General features: G+C 42.6%; 1 protein-coding gene across 2 annotated transcripts in view; it reads right to left on the bottom strand.

The window, feature by feature from the left end:
- The window catches only part of MTUS2 (microtubule associated scaffold protein 2), a 226,106-nt gene extending 203,035 nt beyond the window's left edge, over positions 1–23,071 (bottom strand). The window contains exons 1-4 of one of the 2 annotated variants that reach the window (XM_066619699.1): positions 21,769–23,071; positions 20,798–21,672; positions 15,849–16,089; positions 6,608–6,814 (exon numbers count right to left, since the gene is read on the bottom strand). In XM_066619699.1, coding sequence (XP_066475796.1) covers positions 6,608–6,814; positions 15,849–16,089; positions 20,798–21,672; positions 21,769–23,071 — 2,626 coding nt within the window. Of the gene's footprint in view, positions 1–6,603; positions 6,815–15,848; positions 16,090–20,797 lie in introns of both variants that reach the window. The other variant, XM_066619698.1, reaches the window with a different exon arrangement.
- Between the last annotated feature and the right edge of the window lie 491 nt (positions 23,072–23,562).

The following is a 23,562-nucleotide window of genomic DNA, read 5'->3' as shown; positions in this document are numbered from 1 at the left end:
GCCTCATCAAAGATAGGATCTCAAAACATATAGACGAACAAGTCTTGCTGAGGGAGAATCAGCATGGCTTCTGTAAGGGTAAGTCTTGCCTCATGAACCTTATAGAATTCTTTGAAAAGGTCAACAGGCATGTGGATGCAGGAGAACCTGTGGACATTACATATCTGGATGTTCAGAAGGTCCCTCACCAAAGGCTACTGAAGAAACTCCATAGTAAGGGAATTAGAGGGCAGATCCTCTCATGGACTGAGAAGTGGTTGAAGACCAGGAAACAGAGAGTGGGTGTCAATGGGCAATTTTCACAATGGAGTGAGGTGAAAAGCGGTGTGCCCCAAGGATCTGTCCTGGGACTGGTGCTTTTCAACCTCTTCATAAATGACCTGGAGACAGGGGTGAGCAGTGAGGTGGCTAAGTTTGCAGATGACACCAAACTTTTCTGAGTGGTGAAGACCAGAAGTGATTGTGAGGAGCTCCAGAAGAATCTCTCCAGACTGGCAGAATGGGCAGCAAAATGGCAGGTGCGTTTCAATGTAAGTAAGTGTAAAGTCATGCACATTGGGGCAAAAAATCAAAACTTTACATATAGGCTAATGGGTTCTGAGCTGTCTGTGACAGATCAGGAGAGAGATCTTGGGGGGGGGGGTGGACAGGTCAATGAAAGTGTTGACCCAATGTGCGGCAGCAGTGAAGAAGGCCAATTCTATGCTTGGGATCATTAGAAAAGGTATTGAGAACAAAATGGCTTATATTATAATGCCATTGTACAAATCAATGGTAAGCCACAACTGGAGTATTGTATCCAGTTCTGGTCACCACATCTCAAAAAGGACATAGTGGAAATGGAAAAAGTGCAAAAGAGAGTGACTAAGATGATTACTGGGCTGGGGCACCTTCCTTATGAGGAAAGGCTATGGTGTTTGGGCCTCTTCAGCCTCGAAAAGAGGCACCTGAGGGAGGACATGAATGAGACATACAAAATTTTGCATGGGAAGGATAAAGTGGATACAGAGATGCTCTTTACACTCTCACATAACACCAGAAGCAAGGGACAGCCACTAAAATTGAGTGTTGGGAGAGTTAGGACAGACAAAAGCAAATATTTCTTAATCAGCGGGTGGTTGGTCTGTGGAACTCCTTGCCACAGGATGTGGTGACGGCATCTGGTCTGGATGCCTTTAAAAGGGGATTGGACAAGTTTCTGGAGGAAAAATCCATTATGGGTTACAAGCCATGATGTGTATGTGCAACCTCTTGATTTTAGAAATTGGCTACATCAGAATGCCAGATGCAAGGGAGGGCACCAGGATGCAGGTCTCTTGTTATCTGGTGTGCTCCCTGGGGCATTTGATGGGCCGCTGTGAGATACCGGAAGCTGAACTAGATGGGCCTATGGCCTGATCCAGTGGGGCTGTTCTTATGCTAGAAGGATGGAAGCACAAATTATAGAAAGGAACATTGAATCCCATCAAAAAGCTAAAACAAGACATGTATTGTAAGTCATAGACATGGGTCTACACTTGAGGTAGGCTGTCTAAATAAAAAGAAACAATGCTGGCTTCATGAGATTTTGCACTGCCATCAGTATCAACATTCACTATGCAGCCCATTCATTATTTCTGGCCATCAACACTCTCATTGGGCAACAAATGAAGGGAAAGAATTTGCAGTAGAGCAAGACCAGCCAATCAAATGGTATAGAAAGATTGCCTTGCCAGAACAGCAAGCCTCAACTAGTCCAGCATTCTGCTCTCAACAGCAACCAGCCAGATGAGTGCTCACCAAGAGGTTATGAAAGAGATGGCCTCCCCCGAAACTCATTTTTAGAGACAGACCAGATATGGAGGTTCCATTTAGCTATCAGACTTATGGTCACCAGTTGATCTGTCCTCCATGCATTTGTCATATTATTTAAAAACAAACAAACAAACAACAATTTGAACAAATGGGTAGTTTGTGGCACATTTAGGAGCATACACAGCCACCTTATGCCAAATCAAGGTTCATTTTTGGAATACCATGTTACCCTATTTTTTTTTTTTTTAATTTGCAAGTGCTTATTTTTAAAAAAATCTTATTTTTACTGTATGCTGTGCTGGCAGCAGAAGGAGTAGCAATGCACTGCCTCCTCCTCTTGAATACTCATACTGAGAGGCAGTATTGAATACAGGCAGGAGGTCTGGTCTAGAGGGTAGAGCCCCCATTAGCCCGAACATAAACATTGCGACTCCTGTTGCAGCCAATAGAGGGAGATGGTAAAAGCACAAGGGAGGAGGGATTGCATGAAAAAGAAAAAAAATAATGGGTAATTCTGAAATGAATCAGGGCACACCAAATGGGTTTCAAAATTAATGGTACAGGACCCACATGGGTCTGAAATGAAGAACAGTGAAAGTCCTGAAAAGGAAGGGGGCTCAAATTGAATTTTTAATGTGCACACTTGCAACTGGCAGGGACTCTTCAGGGATTCAGGCACCTGGAAGTGCCTGGTGTTGAACTTGGGATCCTCTGCATGCACAGCAAGTGCTTTGCCACTGACAGCCAGATACCCTCTCGCTTGTTACGTGTGGTATATCAAGTACTTCCTTTTGTCAGTCTTGAACCTGCTGTCAGTCAGTGTCATTTAGTGGCACTGAGTGTATTATGAGACAAGGTGAAGAAAAAAGAAAGATCACTACTCGAGGTGAGTGATGCCCTCTTCAAAAAGGTGATTATTCAAAGCAACACAAACAATACATATATTAATTTGGAGAAAAAATTACTGTTATGTCACCCCACTGCTTTGCACTTCAGATTTTTTCAATATTTATCAGCCTCATCGATGAAAGACAAAAAAATATTCCAGCTCAGTTTCTAATTATTTAATGTACAAAAGTAACACATATTATCATTCATCTAAGACATGAATATAGAAGACATAGGGCCTAATTCTATCCAACTTTTCAGTGCCAATGCAGCCACAATGCAGCCATGAGGTAAGGGAACAAACATTCTCTTGAGGAGGCCTCCTAGGGGGCATGGGGGCATGCCCCGTTGGCACGGCTGAACCAGCACTAGAAAATTTGATAGGATTGGGCCCTTATAGTGATTAAAATTCAAAGAGACAAAAAATATCGAAGCCATTCATGAGCTGTGCCAGGAAAGTATTTCTGATGTGTTAAAAATATTTTCCCCAAATTTCTGTCACACTGATTTTCATAAAATCAGGTTAGTGGTGAGACAAAGGAAAAGCACTGCCTCTGAAGACAATGCCAGGGTCTACTTTTGGCCCTGCCAGAAATTTGGCATGTGAGAGATAAGCCACTGGCAGGTATTAGAATTGTAAGCATAAGGAAGGATTCCTCAAATGTGCATCGTTACAAACACCAAGGTCCAATTCAAAAGGATAACAGGCATTCAGCAAAAATGTACCTGTGCAGTGCTCCACATGCCTGGCGTCTCATCTGAAGTTAAGCCAAGTTTGGAGGGTAAGTAATGAAAATATTGTCTAGCAGTGTTTCTCAGCGTTTGTCCTCTGCTGTACCACTTCACATGGTCCGCCTATTTGAAGTACCACCAGAAGTAACTAGCGATGACATCATCACCAGTTACTTCTGGGTTGGGAGGCCAGATGCAACATGACAAACACCAGTAAGAGGCTCAGGATGGATGGGAAGGCTTTTCTGAGCACAAAAAAGGATGCTTTAGAGCGCTGCCTGCTGAGCCGAGCCTCCTACTGCTGTTTGTTGGGTCACATCCCTGGTCTTGCTGCCGGGCAGCAGGTTTCCAGGGATCCTGTGCCCCACCTCAAGTACCACTGGTGGCATCTGTACCACTAGTTGAGAAACACTGGAGCACAACAGTAGAGCAAATGTAATGGGCATCCCTAAGCTGCACTGGCACAGCAGGGTTGCATGTCTTCCACTGATGAGCAGGCTGGAGGTCTCCTTGATAAATATCTTTGATAAAAAGATATTTTCCCTCTTACCCTGAGTAACATCCTAGCCTACCCTATGGGGCTACTCAGACCCATACAGGAGTTTCTGATGAGTTAAAATGTCCAAAAATACATTAAAAAATAGGCAAACCTCCAGTTCATTGCAAACAGAAGTGACATGAAAGAAGGGAGGCTGCTCATCATACCTGTCATAATTAAAGAGAAGGAAGGCAGGTTCCAATTCTCCTGTCTCTGTGGGGAAAAGTGTTTTGGAGCCAACACAGCTGCTTCCCCAGCTTCCTCCAGCAGTGCTGGAAGTAGAAGGAGACTGCCACTGCTGCAATCTTCTCCTGAGGATACTCTTTAGCAAGTTCAGAAGATTAGAGCCCCCAACAGAGTTGCAAGCTAGAGTGAAGTGTACAAATGGCCAAGGGGAGGGGGCTTGTCCATTTGCCACTCCTCCAAGGGTGTCACTCCATACAATCATTTCATATCACTGCACACCAATGCTGGCCCAGTGAGAATAAATCTGACGACCTGTGATACAGTCTCCTGATGGAGGCCATACTATAGCTAGAAATGTCACATGTCCAGGACAGGCTCCCAGCTCTTTGCAACACTCCCTTGAGTTTCAAAGTTAAATTCAATGTTCCTTTAATAACACACACACATTATTCATTCTATATTACACAGTCTTGCCTTTCAGTAGTCACTGGGTCTGGTGCAGAAAGGATTTTCTAAGACAATAAATGTTCAACAGTATGCAAAGGGCAGAAAATGATTAGGCTTCCGTAGAGCAAAAGCAATAGAAGACAACTGGCGAAAGCAATTTCTTTATTAGCCACTTTCCTGCTTAAAAGCACCCACTGTGATATACTACATAAAATGCAACCATCAATCAAATCTTCACAATACAACAGCAGCTCTGTAAAAACCTTAAAAGCCCAAACAACTTGAAATCACAATATATAATCACAGCCTAAAATTAAAATCTAACTAAAAGTAGTAACACAAACAACCACTACCACTACCAAGAGACGCAACCATTTGTCCTGCTCACTGCAGCCTATGCACATCAAAAGAAAACATTCACTTGGCAGTGAAGAATGAGAAAGGAAGTGGCCAAGTAGCTCATACTTGAGAATAAATTCCATAAGCTCAGTGCCACAGCAAAGAAGGCCCTGTTCCACACTAGGGGAGAAAAGTGGATGTGGCTTATGGAGAGGAACATAGCTTAGTCACAGGAATGCAAAAGGTTCCAAATTCATGACTTCCTGAAAGACCCCTGTACAAAACCCTGAAGAGCTATTACCAGACAGCAGAGGTGGAAAAATGACATAACTTAGCAGAAGGAAGCTTCATATCTTAAAGGAGGAGATGGACAGCTCCAGCAGACCTTGATGAAAGACAACTACAAAAGCATATTTTCCCACTTGCAAGCCATTTTAGATTTCCTGTGTGGCTTCTCTAATATCTTGCAGAGCATATCTCCCTCCAATAAATTGTTTTTTAAGGGCTGGAGTAATCTTCCTTCCAATTATGTTCTGGGCTTGAAATAGCTCATTTTTGCAGATTCTGTGGCAGTTGAAGGCAGGTTTTTCCCCTCCCTCTGTAACCATTTCCCATTACATTGTATTCTGGCCAGGATAGCATGCCGGTAAAGTCATGGAGGCATTAACATATATTTATATTTCAATAGCGCCACTAAGCTCAGAACTCACATGGGAACATACTATATAATTGTAAGGATGTTGTTAGGATTGATTTTGGCCTGTTTTTGTTTTATTTATTATAATTCATTTAAAATTAACATAAACACTGAAAGATTTAGGACTCTACAGCATCCAAAAGCCTCTGGCATTTTATGCAAACTGGCACCCCCAATTTGAAGCACTTCAAGAGTGGTAACAGTTGCTTTGAAATTGACACGCTTCATGAAGAGGCTGGTCTTTAAAGAGGGGAAGTGGCATTAAAAATCCCCCAATCCTTGTTTGTGCTTCAAGCCCGTAGTACGTATCCGTCCCACAAGGAGCACATTCGATGCCAGGTGGTTACTTTGTACTTAATAAAATTAACATTAGCTACAGAAAATAGGATTTGAGGTGACATATCAGCCAAGGGTTCTTTTCCACTGCTGCAAAGGAGATCATGGCAAAAAAGATAGAAAAATTCTGATCCTATTTTAAATCCCTCGCATGATTTTTTATGAGCTTCCTAAACGAAGCTTGGCTCACTACCCTGAATGAGATACTCAGAACCAGAGCAAACGAGAAAGAATAGATTGCTTATTTCACATAATCTTTCCTTGAAGTGCCTGCATTTTATGACTGTTGTGTGCTGACACAGGGTATCTACTTGTGCTTATTTACTTACATCAGCTTGTAAGAGGGATAATTCGTCAAACAGGTAAAAACAACAACAAAAAAAACCCCACAGAATTGTATGAGATGAATTTTTTTTGGCGGGGGGGGGGGGTAGCAACCTGGACAGTTATACCCTATCCATGCAATTTGTCATCAGTAATTACACATTCATCATTCCTTCAAAACATTCAAAAAATAGGCAATGAAGATTCTTCAAATGCACAAAAATGGAATGGACAAGGGTATTGTCACTAACGGGCTTGTTCACCTTTTCCTCCCTTATCACTGCAATGAATCTAGTTCATTACCAGAATAATGTTGTCTGACTTACGGTTGGTTGGCCTGCTTTGATCACTCTGGACGCTGTCATTTGACTGGTTGCTGGAGACTGAAGAGACACTCGCGCTCCTGACAAAACCAAATGCAGCCAGTTTAGCGGCTGGCAACCGTGAATATCCAGGAGGCCGAAGTCCAGATGGACATGGCTTGGGAAGATTTGATTTTGTAGCATTTGCATTTGGGCCTTTTTTGAGATCAACTGGAAAAAACATGGAAAAACAAAACTAAATGAAAATTTTAACACAGAGAGACTTCACAGAATACTAAAAGAACAAAACTTACATTCAGATGCTTTATTTGAAATAATGAACCTTAAGCACTTTCTAAATCTAATTAATTGTTGGCATCCTTCAGTCTTGGAAGACTATGGTGTCACGCTCTGAATGGTGGTTCTGGAACAGAGTGTCCTCTCCAGTGCGCGAAGCCTGGGTAAAGTAGGTATGGAGGATAACCTGTTACCCATGCAGCAAATCCCCCCTCTCCACGTCACTGAAATGGGGGCTGGGGATAAGAATAGGCCCTCAGTTTGGCTGTACCTGTCGTAAGAGGCGACTAAACAGCCACCGGGTACATGGGACTCGTCAGCCTGGGAAGGCAGCTCATCTGAGAGAAGGAAAACTCTGATCCCAAACCTCCACTGCCTTGTGGCTACATCCAGTTATGGAAAAGGCTTCAGGAGCCAACCTCGAGGCAAAATCCGGAGCCGGAGTCCCTGAGACGGTTCATGGCTGAACACAGTCACGTTTTGGCAACTCCTGCGACGCCGCTGGAACCAACCGTATTGGCCTTTGCCTTTCCAAATCTAATTAATTTCTAAATTAATCCTTTCTCCCCACTGCTGATGCACAGTGCCAAAATGGCTACTGCTATATCCTGCTTGGGGGGAGGGGGCAATTGCAAAGGTCTCCTCTGGACAAGGGAACATGCCTTCACAGCATGGAGGGGTCTACTCGAACCTGCACTAATGAATTGGACCTGTGCTGCGGGATCAAGTCTGGGACAGCAGACCCATGTCCTTCTGGATCCGATTCACCCTTCCTTGTCCCCATTGCTGTTCATAAAGCGCTTTGAGACAGCACAGAGAGCCAGTGCACTGGTGTGAAGGTCAGAGCTTTCCTGTGCGCACCAGAGGCCATCAGGATGCCAGCTGGACGAGGTAAGTCCAGCGCAGGGGTGGGAGAGGATGGGGAGGGGTGGAACAAGGAGGAGATGGGGCAAGGGATAGGTGGGTCAGGCCAGGGAAGGGGGGTGAAATTGGTGGTACCGGCATGCACTGTATCCTCAGTGGCATCACTAGGGTTTGCATCACCCAGTGCGGGAGACCAGAGCAACACCTCTGTTATGGATTTCCTCCCATGCAGTGGGCGGGGCAACAACCTGGGTGGTGGGCATGGTGATGTACCATCACCCCACCCACATGGTTTTTTTGGCTATACCTTTAGATAGAACACAGATATTTCAAAGCATTTTGTTTCATTGCATTCTGCATGAAATTACACATAGATTGATACATAACATGATGGTATTTTACAAACCGTGTTTTTAGTTATTTTGGTCACTAGTGGTGACCCCCCCTCGAGGGTGTCACCTTACCAACACCTTCCTAACACTATGCTATGTCATAATAACATTTCATTGACTGTTCGAACAATCAGTCTCATTGGTTTGTTCTGAATTAAGGAAATGTACTTTTTTTGTTACATAAGACAGTTGCATTTTTGTTTTCTGGTTTTTTTGGTCATAACTTTTGATAGAATGGAGATATTTCACTTTGGTTTTTATCATTTCATTCTGCTGTAAATTATGCATCAAATGGTATATAACATGATGGTATTATTCCTGGAAATCATGATTTTGTACTAGTCACCCCCCTTTGCACGTCACCTCTCCTTTGTGCATCACCCAGTGTGGCCTGCAACCCCCACAACCTCCTAGCGATGCCGCTGCATATCCTAACCCCCTTGTAAGGCTTGATTCACCTACATGAATCAACTTGGACTTGCACAAGCAATATTGCTGGGGCAGGTCTGAGTTAGTGGCTGCAAGGAATTATTCCGAGACAAGGGGACAAAAGTCCCCTTACCCTGAGGAGGCCTCTAGCAGCCAAAAATCTTCCATGGGATGCAGCATAGCCTCCCCTGGCACTGCTGCATCACTGCACAGGAATTTCAGTAAGATTGGGCTGTGAGAGTTATTGCACTACCATCACCTCTATTATAAAAAGGAATTTGTGATTGCCAAAGAGAAAAATCAAAAAGAAGTCCAGAAAAAGAAGGTCAGTATTTATTTCAAAAAGAATCTGCCTGTGGCAAGCCTTCCCTCCAAGTATGCCGAACCAACAGAGCTTCTACAGTGGTGAGAAAGGAGACAAGACTATCATAGCCTGAAGCACTCAGAGAAGATACGTACAGCTCACTACCTTTTCTTACATTACTGTCAGATATCAAGATCAAGGACAAAAAAAGCCACACACAAAATTTTAAAGCACCCACAAATCTGCATTTACATTTATGAAGTTGCCAGCATCTAAATGTGTCAGTTTCTAACATTAGGTCATGCATTAACAACTACAGTCCTCAGCCTTCACATTCAAAAGCTAGTAGCCACAGATGAAGATGCACATCCAGCAGGGGTGGCATCAGGTTTTGGCCAGAGGTTGAGGACCCACCCCCAGATATCAGGACAACCCCTGAACCCTGTGGCAGGAATATCAGTATCAGTGGCAGAAGTAGAACTCAAGGCAACATTGGGGCGAATGCAGGGCAGAGGAGTAATGAGAGCAGTGCCTGAAGGGCAGCTGCCCTGGGCATTACACGGGTGGGGTGCATGACTGCCCCTCAGGCTCTGCCCTAGTTTTGGAGGAGGTGCTGGCAGCTTCATGCCCCGCTACTTCTCCTGTGGAGGTGGCCCTTGAGGGGAGCCCCCATAGGAGAAGGAATGGGGGCATGAAGCCATGGCAGCAAGCACTCCATCCTCCAGGGAGAATCTGGAAATAACATCATGACAGCACGGGATGTCACTGCCTGGGCGGCTGGGGCGGTGCATTACACCTCTGATGCAGGGAGCTTTTCCTGGTACCAGCCTGGTACCAACAATATGCCAGCCTCAACCTTAAGTTAACTAGTGCAAAGAGCCTGTATAAACATTATAAATAGATGGACACATGCACCCAGGTTGGCCGCTCACTTGGAGGACTGATTCTGTGCATTGGCTGTCCTTGGTAGACGGAGATGGGGATGGAGTAACAAGTTCCCTTTAAGAATGACATTTATCTCAGTTAATTTACAGTTATAAAAGTGAAAGTTTTCAGTGCTGGGATTTCCTCACAATCACAATTTTAGAGCCTCCCACAGTATCTATTTCAATGAAATAAACACCCACTTCTCTGCCACATTACTACATTAGACAAATTCAGTCATCCAGTGTACAACAGCTTGAAACTAATTATCCTTTTTAATGTCCACTTCTGGTGCTTCTATATATACACAGATATCATTTCCAGCTGCATTGACATGAATACCAAAGTTTGCTTATCTTGAGAGTCATTATGTTCCATACTATTCAAGAATTTGACATTTTGGCAAGAAGTGACAATAAACTTTTCATTGCAGCATATCGAGTCTACCTGAGATATTGCAAAAAGGTGAACTCATTTTTAAAATTCCTTTAGTGGGCAAGCAGAGAGTGGAACTATACACATTACAGTGTGCAGATTTGGGGAGCCTGAAGTGAAAGAAAACCAGGTTATGGTCAGGTTATGGTGAAAATCAGTGTTGAAATTCTCCATCTGATAATGGCTAAAGAAAGGTCCAGGGGGCTGAGTTGGGGTTTCCTGCCACTGGGAAAGGAAGAATCTTAAGCTCTCTGAACCCTATAAAAGGAGAAGTCTGGACTGAGACAAAGCGCATCATGTACCAATGCTGCCCCTCCAGACCTGGAGGCAAACAAGGGAACTGCAGCTAAGTTTGTAAGCCCAGCTATAGGGACCAGTTTAGATAGCTTGTTAGGATTTTAACACAAGCTATCTAAACTGGTCCCTATAGCTGGGCTTACAAACTTAGCTGCAGTTCCCTTGTTTGCCTCCAGATCTGGAGGGGCAGCACTGGTACAAAATGCACTTTGTCTCAATCTCCTTTGCTCTAATTAAAAGTCCTGACCTTGCCTAATTTCAAATATCTGCTTCTGAATATTTGATCCTTGCTCAATTTCCCTTTTCAATACATTTTTATCTTTCAAATTTTCCATCCTGTTTCACACAAATTACAGCAGAGAGAGCCACTGCCCCTCATTCGCTTATAGATCATTCATGGCTAATGCTATGAGGTCGTGTGTATAGATACCAGAGTCCCTGATCACTTCTTTGGCAACCAGCTTCTGTGCTGAGGGTAACTGGAGTCTCATCATTCAGGCACGGGAGGGCAACTCTTTCTTTGTTTTTTCCTTCCTAGAGGCAGCAATGATCTTTTCTGGGACTTTATGTGTCAGGCTGCCAGTTTTCCCAGCCCCCTCCCAGAAGATACCCAAAGATGCAGGGGAAGATCAGGGACACAGGCTGTGTGCTTGCCTCTTCCATCATCCCTGCACAGTGGAACACAGTGACTTCACCAGATCACCACATGTGCATGTTCTGTGCTATAGTAGACCCAGCAGTGACCTATCTGACTGAAAGCAACTCTCTAGGGTGGTCTTCAGACTATCCTAGCCCTGCTAAAAGAGATCCTTAACTGAAGATGTTGAGAATAGAACCTGAGACCTTTCAGTTTCAAAACACAGAACTACCACTGAGCTATGGTCCTTCGAATATACAAACATATCAAACCATCATATACTGAGCCAGGAGCATTGATCTGACTCTTCTAGTAATGTCTATTGGCAGTGGCTTTTCATGAGTTGTGGCAGATGTTTTGTTCCCAGACCTACAACATTTTAACAGGAACTACCAGGGCTCCATCCATCTTTCAAAATGGGTCATCTGCCCAGCTCTAGAAAAAGCTGCTCTTTAATGCTTGCACCTCATCATTTGCCTTGCAGGATCCTTATCTGAGTTGTACTCGATTCTGTTGCTCTGATACCCCATAAAGCCAGTAAGGGAGATGAAAGGGGATAAGATGCAAGACAACAATGTGACTAATTAAGGAAACATATGTTGGCAGAGATAAGAGTATCAAGTTCCTGAAAGAATAATGGTCTTATTACAACTTGTTAAATTATCGTGAGTAGGAAGGGGAAAAAAATCAGAATGATCTAAAAAGACTGATATCATTTACTGTCATATTTGATTCTTGGAAGAGAATTATCTCTTCAAACTCCACTACCCCCCAAATTACAAGTTCATGCATGAAAAAGTAATCAACAGTATATCATTCAAGATAAAAAAAAAAAAGGAGGTGGAAGAGACACTGAAGACAAAGAGGAAGGAATCTGTTTTCCTATGTCCAGTTTGATACTGCAGCCAGAAACTTCAGGCAGGAATCAGATGGTTGGTCTTTAGCAGGACATGCTGAGACATGGCATGAAGGATGTGGCTCACATCAGGGTAGATAGATAGCAGATTTGGGGTGCCCTTCACCCTGGGTCATAAGAACATAAGAACATAAAAACAGCCTAAAGATTATCTTCGACAAGAAGGGATGCAAGATAATAAGAATTGGATGACTCTAACTGTGGGAATGTTTGGACACTGATATTGATTTGAAGTGGATTATTGATTTATTCCTTTTAGATATAAAATTTGGGAATTAGCCTTATAAGAAGGTGAAGCAAGATAATGAGACTTGGTTGATTCTTTAATTGCTGGACCATTTTTTTTCTTTTTTATAGCCAGAGTTATATTGGCTTGATTTGATACTGATACGAATGACATCAAAAAATTTAAAGGATGTTAACAAAAGCCAGACCTCATTAATGGATACGTTGCGAGAATTCAGAAGTGAAATGAAGCAGGAGGTTGGAAAATTATCTGAACAAATGAGGCAAATAAACTCCTCCCTGACAAACAGACAAACAAAGAAAAGTATGGAGGGGATGGAAAAAAGAATGGACCAAATGTCAGATGAAACTAAAGAATTGGAGATTTTTGTAATGAGACAGGAGATGGAAAAAGCAGCATTTATTATTAGAATTTTCAGGAAGAAAAAAAGAGGGAACTCTCAGAGAAAGAGAGCACGTCCTTTTAAGAAGAAGAAGAATCTTTGGATTAAATTCAAAAAGAATATAATGGAGAAAACGGAAGAGAAAAGAGAGGGATCAAGAAATATAAGAGAGTTAAGAGGAAGAAGAAGGAGTGGAAGGAGCAGTGGGTGGAGCAAGAAGGAAAATATCAACAAGACAGAGAACAAAGAAAATACTAAGACAGGAAGTGAAAATGGCTGAATAACGTGGAAACTTTTTTGTAGATATTAATGGATTGAATTCTCCTCAGAAGTGAGGAGTATTCCATTAATTATGTCAAATCAAAGCAGATGTAAATGAAAACAAAGTTGGAACACAAATATTAAGATAATTAAAGTGGTATTAAGATAATTAAAGCAGTATCTTCTAGTTTATATAAATTGTTTTATAGATGATATTTAATTCCAGAGGAAGTACCAAAAATGTACCCTGGGTCATCAAATAACTGTTAGATATGCAAAGAGATTGAAGGAATCCACATGGTGGATATGTGGAAAGTAAAGAAATATTGGAAAATGATTTATATTGTTACAAGAGATATTGAATTGTGTAGTACTATTCAAACCGGAAATATTCCTCTTAAATGTTGAAGACCGATATAAGAAACATTTTATTGTACATATCAGTATAGCAGCAAGAATATTGTATGTGCAAAATTTGAAGCCTTTTTATGACTGGATAAATAATTTTAGTTAAACAATATTGACTGTTTAGTTAAATCGTTAATTAGTATAATGACAAATATGAAAATTTTTGTAACAATGACTATTTTTTGTTTCAGTCTTTGTTGATTTCTTTTTTGGATTAAGACATGTTGTAATCTATGGCCAATATCCACATGTGTAACCTATGTAGTCCCAGCCCTACGTTTAACCCATTTTCCTTACCTGTATCTGAAATAAATAAATAAACTTTGCACACACACACACACACACACACACACACACACAAGAACATAAGAACAGCCCCACTGGATCAGGCCATAGGTCCATCTAGTCCAGCTTCCTGTATCTCACAGCGGCCCACCAAATGCCTCAAGGAGCACACCAGATAACAAGAGACCTGCATCCTGGTGGCCTCCCTTGCATTGGCATTCTGACATAGCCCATTTCTAAAATCAGGAGGTTGCACATACACATCATGGCTTGTAACCCATAATGGATGTTTCTTCCAGAAACCTGTCCAATCCCCTTTTAAAGGCATCCAGGCCAGATGCCGTCACCACATCCTGCGGCAAGGAGTTCCACAGACTGACCGCACACTGAGTAAAGAAATATTTTCTTTTGTCTGTCCTAACCCTCTCAACACTCAATTTTAGTGGATGTCCCCTGGTTCTGGTGTTATGTGAGAGTGTAAAGGGCATCTCTCTATCCACTTTATCCTTCCCATGCATAATTTTGTATGTCTCAATCATGTCCCCCCCCAGGCACCTCTTTTCTAGGCTGAAGAGGCCCAAACGCCGTAGCCTTTCCTCATAAGGAAGGTGCCCCAGCCCAGTAATCATCTTAGTCGCTCTCTTTTGCACCTTTTCCATTTCCACTATGTCCTTTTTGAGATGTGGTGACCAGAACTGGACACAATACTCCATGTGAGGCCTTACCATCGATTTGCCACCACCTACAACATCTGCTGCCACCATCTCCCTCCAGCCCACCAGGGATGTGCACCACACCACATTGATCTGCTTTCCACTTGCTAAAAGAGAGCAGGTAGTGAGTCATCTGCTTCCTCACCATGCTCCATCACATATTACATGTTTCCCAAGTGCACTTGGGGGAAAAAAGGCCCCCTTGCTGCAGTCCACAGCATTCCCAAACCAGCAAGTGGGGACTTCTAGTTTTATTTGCTTCTTTTCTGCGGTCCCTACATGGATACATTTCCTGTTGAAAATGGATACATTAATGCTCAAAATAGCAATTGTCTAATCACAAAATAAACAAATTTATAAATAAATAAACACAAACACATAGATGAACAGCCTTGCTCAAAACACATAGATGAACAGGCCTTGCTGAGGGAGAATCAGCATGGCTTCTGTAAGGGTAAGTCTTGTCTCACGAACCTTATAGAATTCTTTGAAAAGGTCAACAGGCATGTGGTTGTGGGAGAATCCGTGGACATTATATATCTGGACTTTCAGAAGGCGTTCGACACAGTCCCTCATTAGGAAAGGTATTGAGAACAAAACGGCTAATATTATAATGCCGTTGTACAAATCTATGGTAAGGCCACACCTGGAGTATTGTGTCCAGTTCTGGTCACCACATTTCAAAAAAGACATAGTGGAAATGGAAAAGGTGCAAAAGAGAGCGACTAAGATGATTACGGGACTGGGGCACCTTCCTTATGAGGAAAGGCTACGGCGTTTGGGCCTCTTCAGCCTAGAAAAGAGACGCCTGAGGGGGGACATGATTGAGACATACAAAATTATGCAGGGGATGGACAGAGTGGATAGGGAGATGCTCTTTACACTCTCACATAACACCAGAACCAGGGGACATCCACTAAAATTGAGTGTTGGGAGAGTTAGAACAGACAAAAGAAAATATTTCTTTACTCAGCATGTGGTTGGTCTGTGGAACTCTTTGCCACAGGATGTGGTGCCACAGGATGTGGCGACTGGCCTGGACGCCTTTAAAAGGGGATTGGACAAGTTTCTGGAGGAAAAATCCATTATGGGGTACAAGCCATGATGTGTATGCGCAACCTCCTGATTTTAGAAATGGGTTATGTCAGAATGCCAGATGCAAGGGAGGGCACCAGGATGATGTCTCTTGTTATCTGGTGTGCTCCCTGGGGCATTTGGTGGGCCGCTGTGAGATACAGGAAGCTGGACATGGGCCTATGGCCTGATCCAGTTCTTATGTTCTTAAATTACTTATTGTTATTGTTAGACTAACTGTGCATGTTTACTTAGCAGGGTCTCCTATAGTGTTCAGTGGAGCTTTCTCCCAAAAAGTGCACACAGTATGATTAGAATGTTACAGTAACAGGCCAATTCTCTATTCATTTTGAGATACCATTTTGAAGAAATATAAATACACATAAATTAAGATAGTTACCTGAGGCATCAGGATGGAAAAGTGCAGGAGAACTGGTTATTGGCCCCTGTGGATGAATGCAGCTCCCTGATGATCTTTGACTTGCAATCAAAATCCTGTTTTTTGCAGATGGTAACCTGGAAACTGCACCCAGTCCTAACTGGGGCTTCAGTATCATGGCAGAACGATAAAAACTTGGAGGCACCTCATAGGGGGTATATGGCGGAGGACAATATTCTTCTTTCACAGGCCTTTCCCCAACCTACAAGGATATAAAGGCAAGAAATGTTACTGCAAAGAAGATATTCCAAGTTCCAAAAATAGATGGTCCACATAACTGTTTACAAGGATTAACAATCAATTCTTTCCTGTTTGCCTGCTAGTGTGGTATTTCTGCAGAGCTGAAGGAGTGTGTGGTCTCCATAAAAACATGACACAGTACACAGTACACTGGTGTTCACAACAAAACATCAAATGGTGGCATTCTGCTTTGATTGCTTGAAAGCTCTGTGGTCAGAGAGGACAACAGAAACAGAGAATGTTCTTTATTGAACTATCAGACAGGAAAGTCTGTTCTTAACAGAATGCATTGTTTTAAGGAGACCAAGAAAACAATCCATGAAAAGCATCAAGACAACAATAATTTTTGAGACCGAGATGTTTTGATAAATGAGGAATAAATAAATGATATCTAGTTATAATTTAAATATAAATGCATCAGGGTAGACAAATGAATTAAGCTTTACGTTGTATTGAATAAACCTATGGCTGCAAAAATGATTAATAAATGCCTCCTTGCCCCATTTCACCCCCTCAAACAACACCAAAGCAAATTGTTGCAAGGAAAGGTCTGTTCTCCCATGTCTTTGCCCCAATTCAGATCTGTCCCCTCTTCCCATTCCTCTTCCAAAACAATTAAACTCATTCCAAGTGATGTATTTAAATTAATATGTAGTTTGACATACTAATTTATGTATGTTTGACTATACTAATATAATCAGACTGACTCCCCTCCCCTGCTTTTGCATTACAGATGTGATCCTAAACACTTGTTTGCATATGCCCATATGAACCTGCTCCTGAATTAAGGTATAGAGAGGTTGTTATCTTGTCTTATATGTCAGGTTTGGATAACAATAGTCATCATTCCAAGACTCCAGAAGTTCATCTTAGAAGTCTGAAAAGCTTCCTCTCTATTGTATTTTCAAAAAGTTTAAAAAACTGTTTTGTTTTGTAAGATGTTTGAGTGAGATTGCATTTTCTGGGATGGTTCTATTTTTATTATGCCTTTTTTCTTTTCTCTTTTTTTTAGGCTGTGCAGTGCTTTGAACTTTGTGAAAAAGTGATATATAGGCATCCCTCCATGTTCCAACGTTCACAGGGTTTCCACTCCACCCCCCTGTGGATACAGAAACCACAGATACAGCGGAACCCTATGTAAATAGCACCCACCATGTGGCCATTACTATACCTTCGTTTTACTGCAGTAGCGCTTGCTTCTGAAAAACCAAACAAGCAGGCAACTGGCCTGTAAGCTACAGAGAAACCAAATGAACATTAACAGGAAGCAGGTACTGTCCTCTAGCGTGTAGGTTGTTTGCCTAGTGAAGGCAGCCTGTCACAGCCAGAACAAGTCAGAACAAGAACAAGTTTATACAGACTAATGAGCAAAGACTGATCCAGAAGCTTTTATAGGAGTCAGGGAGTGTCATCTGAGCTACTCTGGTCTGTTAACGTAAGGCTATATTACAATAAGGGGGAATATCTCCTGCCAGCCACTAGGAATGAACAACGCAGCAACAAGCACCAGCCGCAACCAGGGAGAGATGCCCCAACAAGATACAAAGATGCCACAGCACTCCCATTTGCTGCAGGAGCTACAGTGGCATCAACAGAAAAGGGGCTGCCAAAGAATTGCTAGGAGCCCCTGCACCCAGGGTTCAGGTTCCTTCATCCCATTTATACAAATACACACATCCAACAACTAAGATTTTGAGCAGCATAGATAGCTCTCTTAGAAGACAGCAGCCATGGGAAACAAACATCCATGTTTGCTGTCTGAAGAGCAGTTAGGATATGGTGTATATTAGCTCCTTGTGCCTCTCATGTCATGCTCTAAGTTATGTTTTGGCTTCTCTGCCAGTAGGGTTGCACCAGCGTTTGAGTGACTGCCAAGCTATGTTGGCATCATAGCAACACTGTGCCAGCCTCTGTGGTGCATTCATCAGCAGATGGACTTTTACACTAGCTGGGCAGTTATTGCACCAGCATTCATGGAGATACACTGATGTATCTTAATATGATTGGTCCTTAAGAAGGTTTCGTAACAGTCCATTTGCTAAGATACTACTCAAATTGTTGTCTCGGAGTGAGCATAATGGAAGATAATCCAGTTGGTGCTGAATTCTTATTTAAGCTATAAATTAGTATTCAGATATTGTTCCACACATCACTATTGCGATTGCGATTTAAAAAACAGCTTGGAAGCTAGAGCTCAATTTATTTTAAAAATTAATCAAAACAGTTGCCAGGAGCTACTTATGATGCACTACTTAGACTGGTTAATTAACTTTGCTGCTAAATTACAACATATTGTTGTGCCATGTCATTGTAAATTTTCAACAGTTTATATACATTTAGACAATGCAATTTAACAACAGCTCTAAACCTCTTTGATACTCAAAGTTGCAGAGTTCCAAGGCTGACTTTATGCCGCCACAAGTGAAAATTTCTTTGGTGTTTTTGTCCCCATAATTTTAGTGTAAAATATGCAAGGCAGCACTTTGAACGCTATACCTAAGCTTTTCATCCATTTATTTTATTTGTTGCATGCTCAGATTTTTTACCAATTTATTCCAAACTTTTAAAAGTTAATTAAACTTAACAGCCAAATCCTAACTTGTGCTAGAAACAGGCAGGCTGACGTACCTGCACTGTATCTAGCGCAAGTTTGGGGCCAAAAAAGAGCACAGCTTGAGGCAAAGGGAATAGCTTCCCCTTATCCCATGTCGCGCTGTAGCAGCCCCAGTGGGTCTACTCGGATCCGAGCCACCTCAGAAAGTGGTGCAGATCTGAGCAGAATGGAACGGGTCAGGATCTGACATAACCGATGGGTCCTGGCCTCAGCTCCCACTTCCCACCCACCCTCCCACCCCCCAGGAACACCCAGTGCCTGCCCTCCCCCTGCCCCAGAACACCTCCCTCCCACCTCCTCCCTGCCCTCCCCACACTTTCCTGACCCCTGTGTTGGCCAAGCTTGGCTGGTGCAACTCACCCATCCTCTGGGGCCCGTGGCAGCAAGGGAAGGCCAGCTCACATCTGTGCGCTGGCCTAACTCCCTTGGGCTGGCCCAACTCCCCCTTAGGATTGCGCTCTAAATTAAGTCTACAATATTTTTATTTTTATTAACTACCAGAAATGTCGATTTGTAACCAACAAAATGCATTTCAGAAGATTTCAGAAATGTTTGAAACAATTTTTACGACATTATGTACTTTATAAATTACAAATGTAATTTTTAAATGTAAAATGAATACAGCTAGTCTATTTTATGTTGGAAGACCATGTCTCCATTTTAAAAATAAAGCTACTGGATAGACAATCATATTTCCAGCTCATATTTCTCTCCAAGCAATTTTTTTTAACCAACTTCATTATACAGTTTGTATTATCCAATTATATTGGATATGGATGCAGCAACAAATTCTTTTTAAAAATGAGAAAAGAATTCTGCAAATATCCAGTTCATGCATTTTTAATCAGCTCAATTTATCTGTGCAAAGCAGCAGACTTTCTTGTTTTTACCTTTTACAGGTAACACAGCAAAGTGTTTCATAGAAATATAACGCACTTCTCTGACTTGAAGGCCGATTCTTAATAGATCGGTTTGTTTTTTTAAAAAGATGGAACTAAATATCAGCAGAAAATAAAAACATTTTTCTTGTATTGTTGGAGAAAATATTTTTAAAAGCCTGGTTGTAAAATGATTTCTGTTCTGTTCATGTCATCTATGTGACCTAACCCTGTACATCAGTGGTTCCCAAACTATGTGCCGCAATGCCTGAGGGCACTGCAGTGCAATCACAGGAGTGCTGCAGGGTGAACCCAGTGGCCTCTTCTTCCGGTTCTATCAGACACCACCATTTTGGATCACTTCTTTGGTGGCACTCAGGAGAGCTGGGAAGAAGAGGTCACCATAAAAGAAGGGCGCCATGACCCTGGTAAGTTTGGTAACCACTGCTATACATGTTCACTTGGAAGTAAGTTCCACTCTCTATTATTATTATTATTATTATTATTAACAGTATTTATATACCGCTTTTCAACTAAAAGTTCACAAAGCGGTTTACAGAGAAAAATCAAGTAACTAAATGGCTCTCTGTCCCAAAAGGGCTCACAATCTAAAAAAATGCAAATGAATACCAGCAGACAGTCACTAGAGCAGACAGTGCTGGGGTGAGGTGGGCCAGTGAGGTGGGTGAGGTGGGCTCTCTACAATGCAGCTTGCCCTCAGCACCCATGCATTTAGCCTTCCTATGCCTCAGAAGGCCTCTGGACACAACTGGAAGTCTCTAGCATGAACTGGAAGTGCCTTCCAATTGCGTTCCAGGAGTACCTCTGAGGTCCTCCAGCTCCGAGGCCAGCATCTGCACATACTGAAATCAAGTACATAAGTATTTAGGATTTATAGTTTTTTTCCTAAAAGAAAACAGATACAAGAGAAACCAAACTGGTGAGATACATCTGAAGTATTTTGCTCTCCAAATTCAGTGGACATTTCTGGGGCCTCATCTCATGTCAACGTAACCCTACCTGTATTAAAACACAGATTCACACATACCCCTTTTGTGTTATTTCTACTCTTCCCCCCTGCGCGCGCGCGCGCACACACACACACACCCCATGCATTCATGTACCTTACACAGCACTGCAATAGCCAGTTTGTCATACAAAGATCACATTAACCTTACCTCTTGTAAAAACTTTTCGCCCATTTGACCAAAATGATGCCCTGAGGATTTAATGCCAGACATCACTAGTCCAGAGCTGTAAATCCGCGGTTTCTGCAAATCAGGTTTAAACTTGTCATAGAGAACGCTGGTTGGTTTAATCTCGCCTTCATTTGAAGTCTTCTGCTCTTTCGCCACTGGCATGCTGCAAGCTGGAGGAACATAGGGTAATCCAGGTGGGGCAAATGGATGGTCAAGCTGGCCTATTGCCTGAGGATTTCTTCTGATATAAGTGATGATTTTAGGCCTCACGTGTTTGGGTTTGGGAATGTCTGGCTTTATCTCCAAACTGTCCTCAGGCTTCTCAATGCAATTGCTCTCCCCGTCGCCCTTGGTTGGATGGGAGCCCTTGGAATGCACGAGGATCGGCTTGGGGATGCCACTATTGCAGGCCACTATTGCAGTCTGGTTAGGCACTTTAGGGGATGGGCTTAGTAACGGCGTACTGTCAGTGGGAGGTAGGACTGCGGAGGATGACAGTTTGTCAACATGAAGGGCATAAAGGTCCTTCAAACTGCCATTTGATACGACAGGTGGATTATTAATGTTCACAGTTGCCATGGGGTGCAAAGGAGTTGGGGCACATACCAAGGTATCTGCTCTTACTGGTACTTTATAGTTCTCCATCGGGTCGCTCAAAATGGGCTTCCTTGCAGTAACAGTCTTCTTGCTGTGGACGGAATCCTGATCCTGGATGCAAGAATAATGTTCATCTGACTCACTTTCTGCACTAATCATTTCCGGTTGCTCCCGGAGATCAGAGGGGAGCTCTGCAGTGCTTTCGCTATTTCCTTTGACTACCATCAGTTTACTTTCATTATTGTAAAAATGTTTGCCATCACGCAGATTACCATTATAAGACCCATGCCCAGCAATGGCTTGAACACAACTTGAGCCCGCATCAGACAGGTTTTTATATCGTGCAGGCATCGGCTTATCTCTGTGTTTGTTATCAGCAGGAAGTGGTAACAGAGGATCTACCTCTTTTTCGGCTATGCATTCCTCACTCCCTTGATTTGCTGCTCTCCTGTCACTATGGCTACTTCCTCTTCCTAAACCAGGGTAGTTATTATTACTACCCACCAACCTGTCACTGACAAAATCAACCACCTCGTTTAAGTAGAGATCTTCTTTGCTATAATGTTCTTGTCGCAATTTCCCTTTGTGCACATCAGACCCATAATCCTTTTCATTCTGCTCCAGAACATCATTTTCTTTCCTTTGACATCCAACAAATTCAACCAGCATAATCCTGTCATTTTTCTGCTGACACATGCTCTTTGATTGCGAGCACAGAGGGCTTTTCATCTCCAGTTTTCCTCTCTTTTCATCCTGATGGTCCAATTGTGCTTCTGACCTACTCAGAACTTCATTGGATTTAACAGTTAAATGTAGATCCGAATGAGCAGGGTGCATTGTGCTTTGTTTGTGGAAATATGGTACATTGTCCACACTCATTTGTGTTGCAGGAACATCTGTTCTCTTAGTTTCTGAGGTAGATGTTAGTTTAGAAAAACGCACAATGTTTCCCTCGGAAACACTGTCAGTGGGACGAAACACCATGCCTAAAAAATGGTCTGTGGATGTCTTCCGAGATTTCTCAGCATCCGCTGCCAAATGATGCGAGGTGTCAATGGAGTCCAGAGATGCCGAAAGCAAGCGCTTCCCAGACACGCGGCTGACAAATTCTTTTCCAAAGCTTTCTGTTTTCGCTGTAAGTTTCCGTGACCTCCCCAAGGAAAGGCGTTTTATCCCTTCAGGCTCAATCCTCCTAGGTGTTTTTTCCTTTGAAACATGCTGAATGAGATCGGCATCACTTTTGGAAAGAACAACCGAAAAAGCCTCATTTGTATTAATCCGCAGGTTGGACAAACTATGTCCCCGGCTAATAGGGGTGATCCTTGAAGCGTCCTTAGCCCCATCAGATCTATAGTACAATTCTCTATTGGTGGTAAAAGACAGTCTAAGGTCTGGAACTGCAATAGAACTCTGAAATCTGTTCCTCTCTGAATCTATTTGTGGGATATTTTCTGGCTTTCCAATGTTTGAGCATCTAGTTTCCCCAGTCAAATCATTTGACCTCATTTCCCCTCCAGAGGTTTTAACCTCTGATGTGATTTGGTTGGCATTTGTGTCTCCTACAGTCATTGCGTCTTGGTTGTTATTTTTAATTTCATTTCTATTGTCCTGCAGTACATTGTAACATGACTTGTTTGGAACAAGTGGTGTACTCATTTTAAATTTGAAAGGACCGCTTTTCCTATAGTCCTCCTGAATGACAAACCTTCTTTAACTATATTGGCCTTTAAGCATGCTTTTCTAAGGGTCTGAGTTACAGGTTAATCAGGGTATCTGGGTAGCTGGTGAATCCAAGGAATCCCAACAGAAAGAGAGATGTAGTTTAATAAATGCCAAAGAAGTCCATTAGAGTCCCTCTGAATTAAAGCCAGTCCATTGAACCTGTAAAGACAAGAATTAACAGTATTACGACAGTTTATATTACATGAGAGAGGTACAAGTCTGTATTCAGAATTCTGCATACAGAACCCTGAGTCTACAGTGGTGTAGCTAAGGAGTGCCCAGGGGCACAGGGCCCCAGCTATCATGCCGTGGGCGGTGTCAAGATCCCCCCAACTGCTTTTTTCATGGGGGGAAAAAATGTGGAAAAAGTGCTCAGTCGCTCAAAGTAGTGTACAACCACTCCGAGTGCTCACGACCTGGAAGTA

This window comes from Tiliqua scincoides, chromosome 3, assembly GCF_035046505.1.
Source record: "Tiliqua scincoides isolate rTilSci1 chromosome 3, rTilSci1.hap2, whole genome shotgun sequence".
NCBI classification, from domain to species: Eukaryota; Metazoa; Chordata; class Lepidosauria; order Squamata; family Scincidae; genus Tiliqua; species Tiliqua scincoides.
Note: the sequence above shows the minus strand (reverse complement) of the source record. Positions and strands in the feature narration are given on the sequence as shown.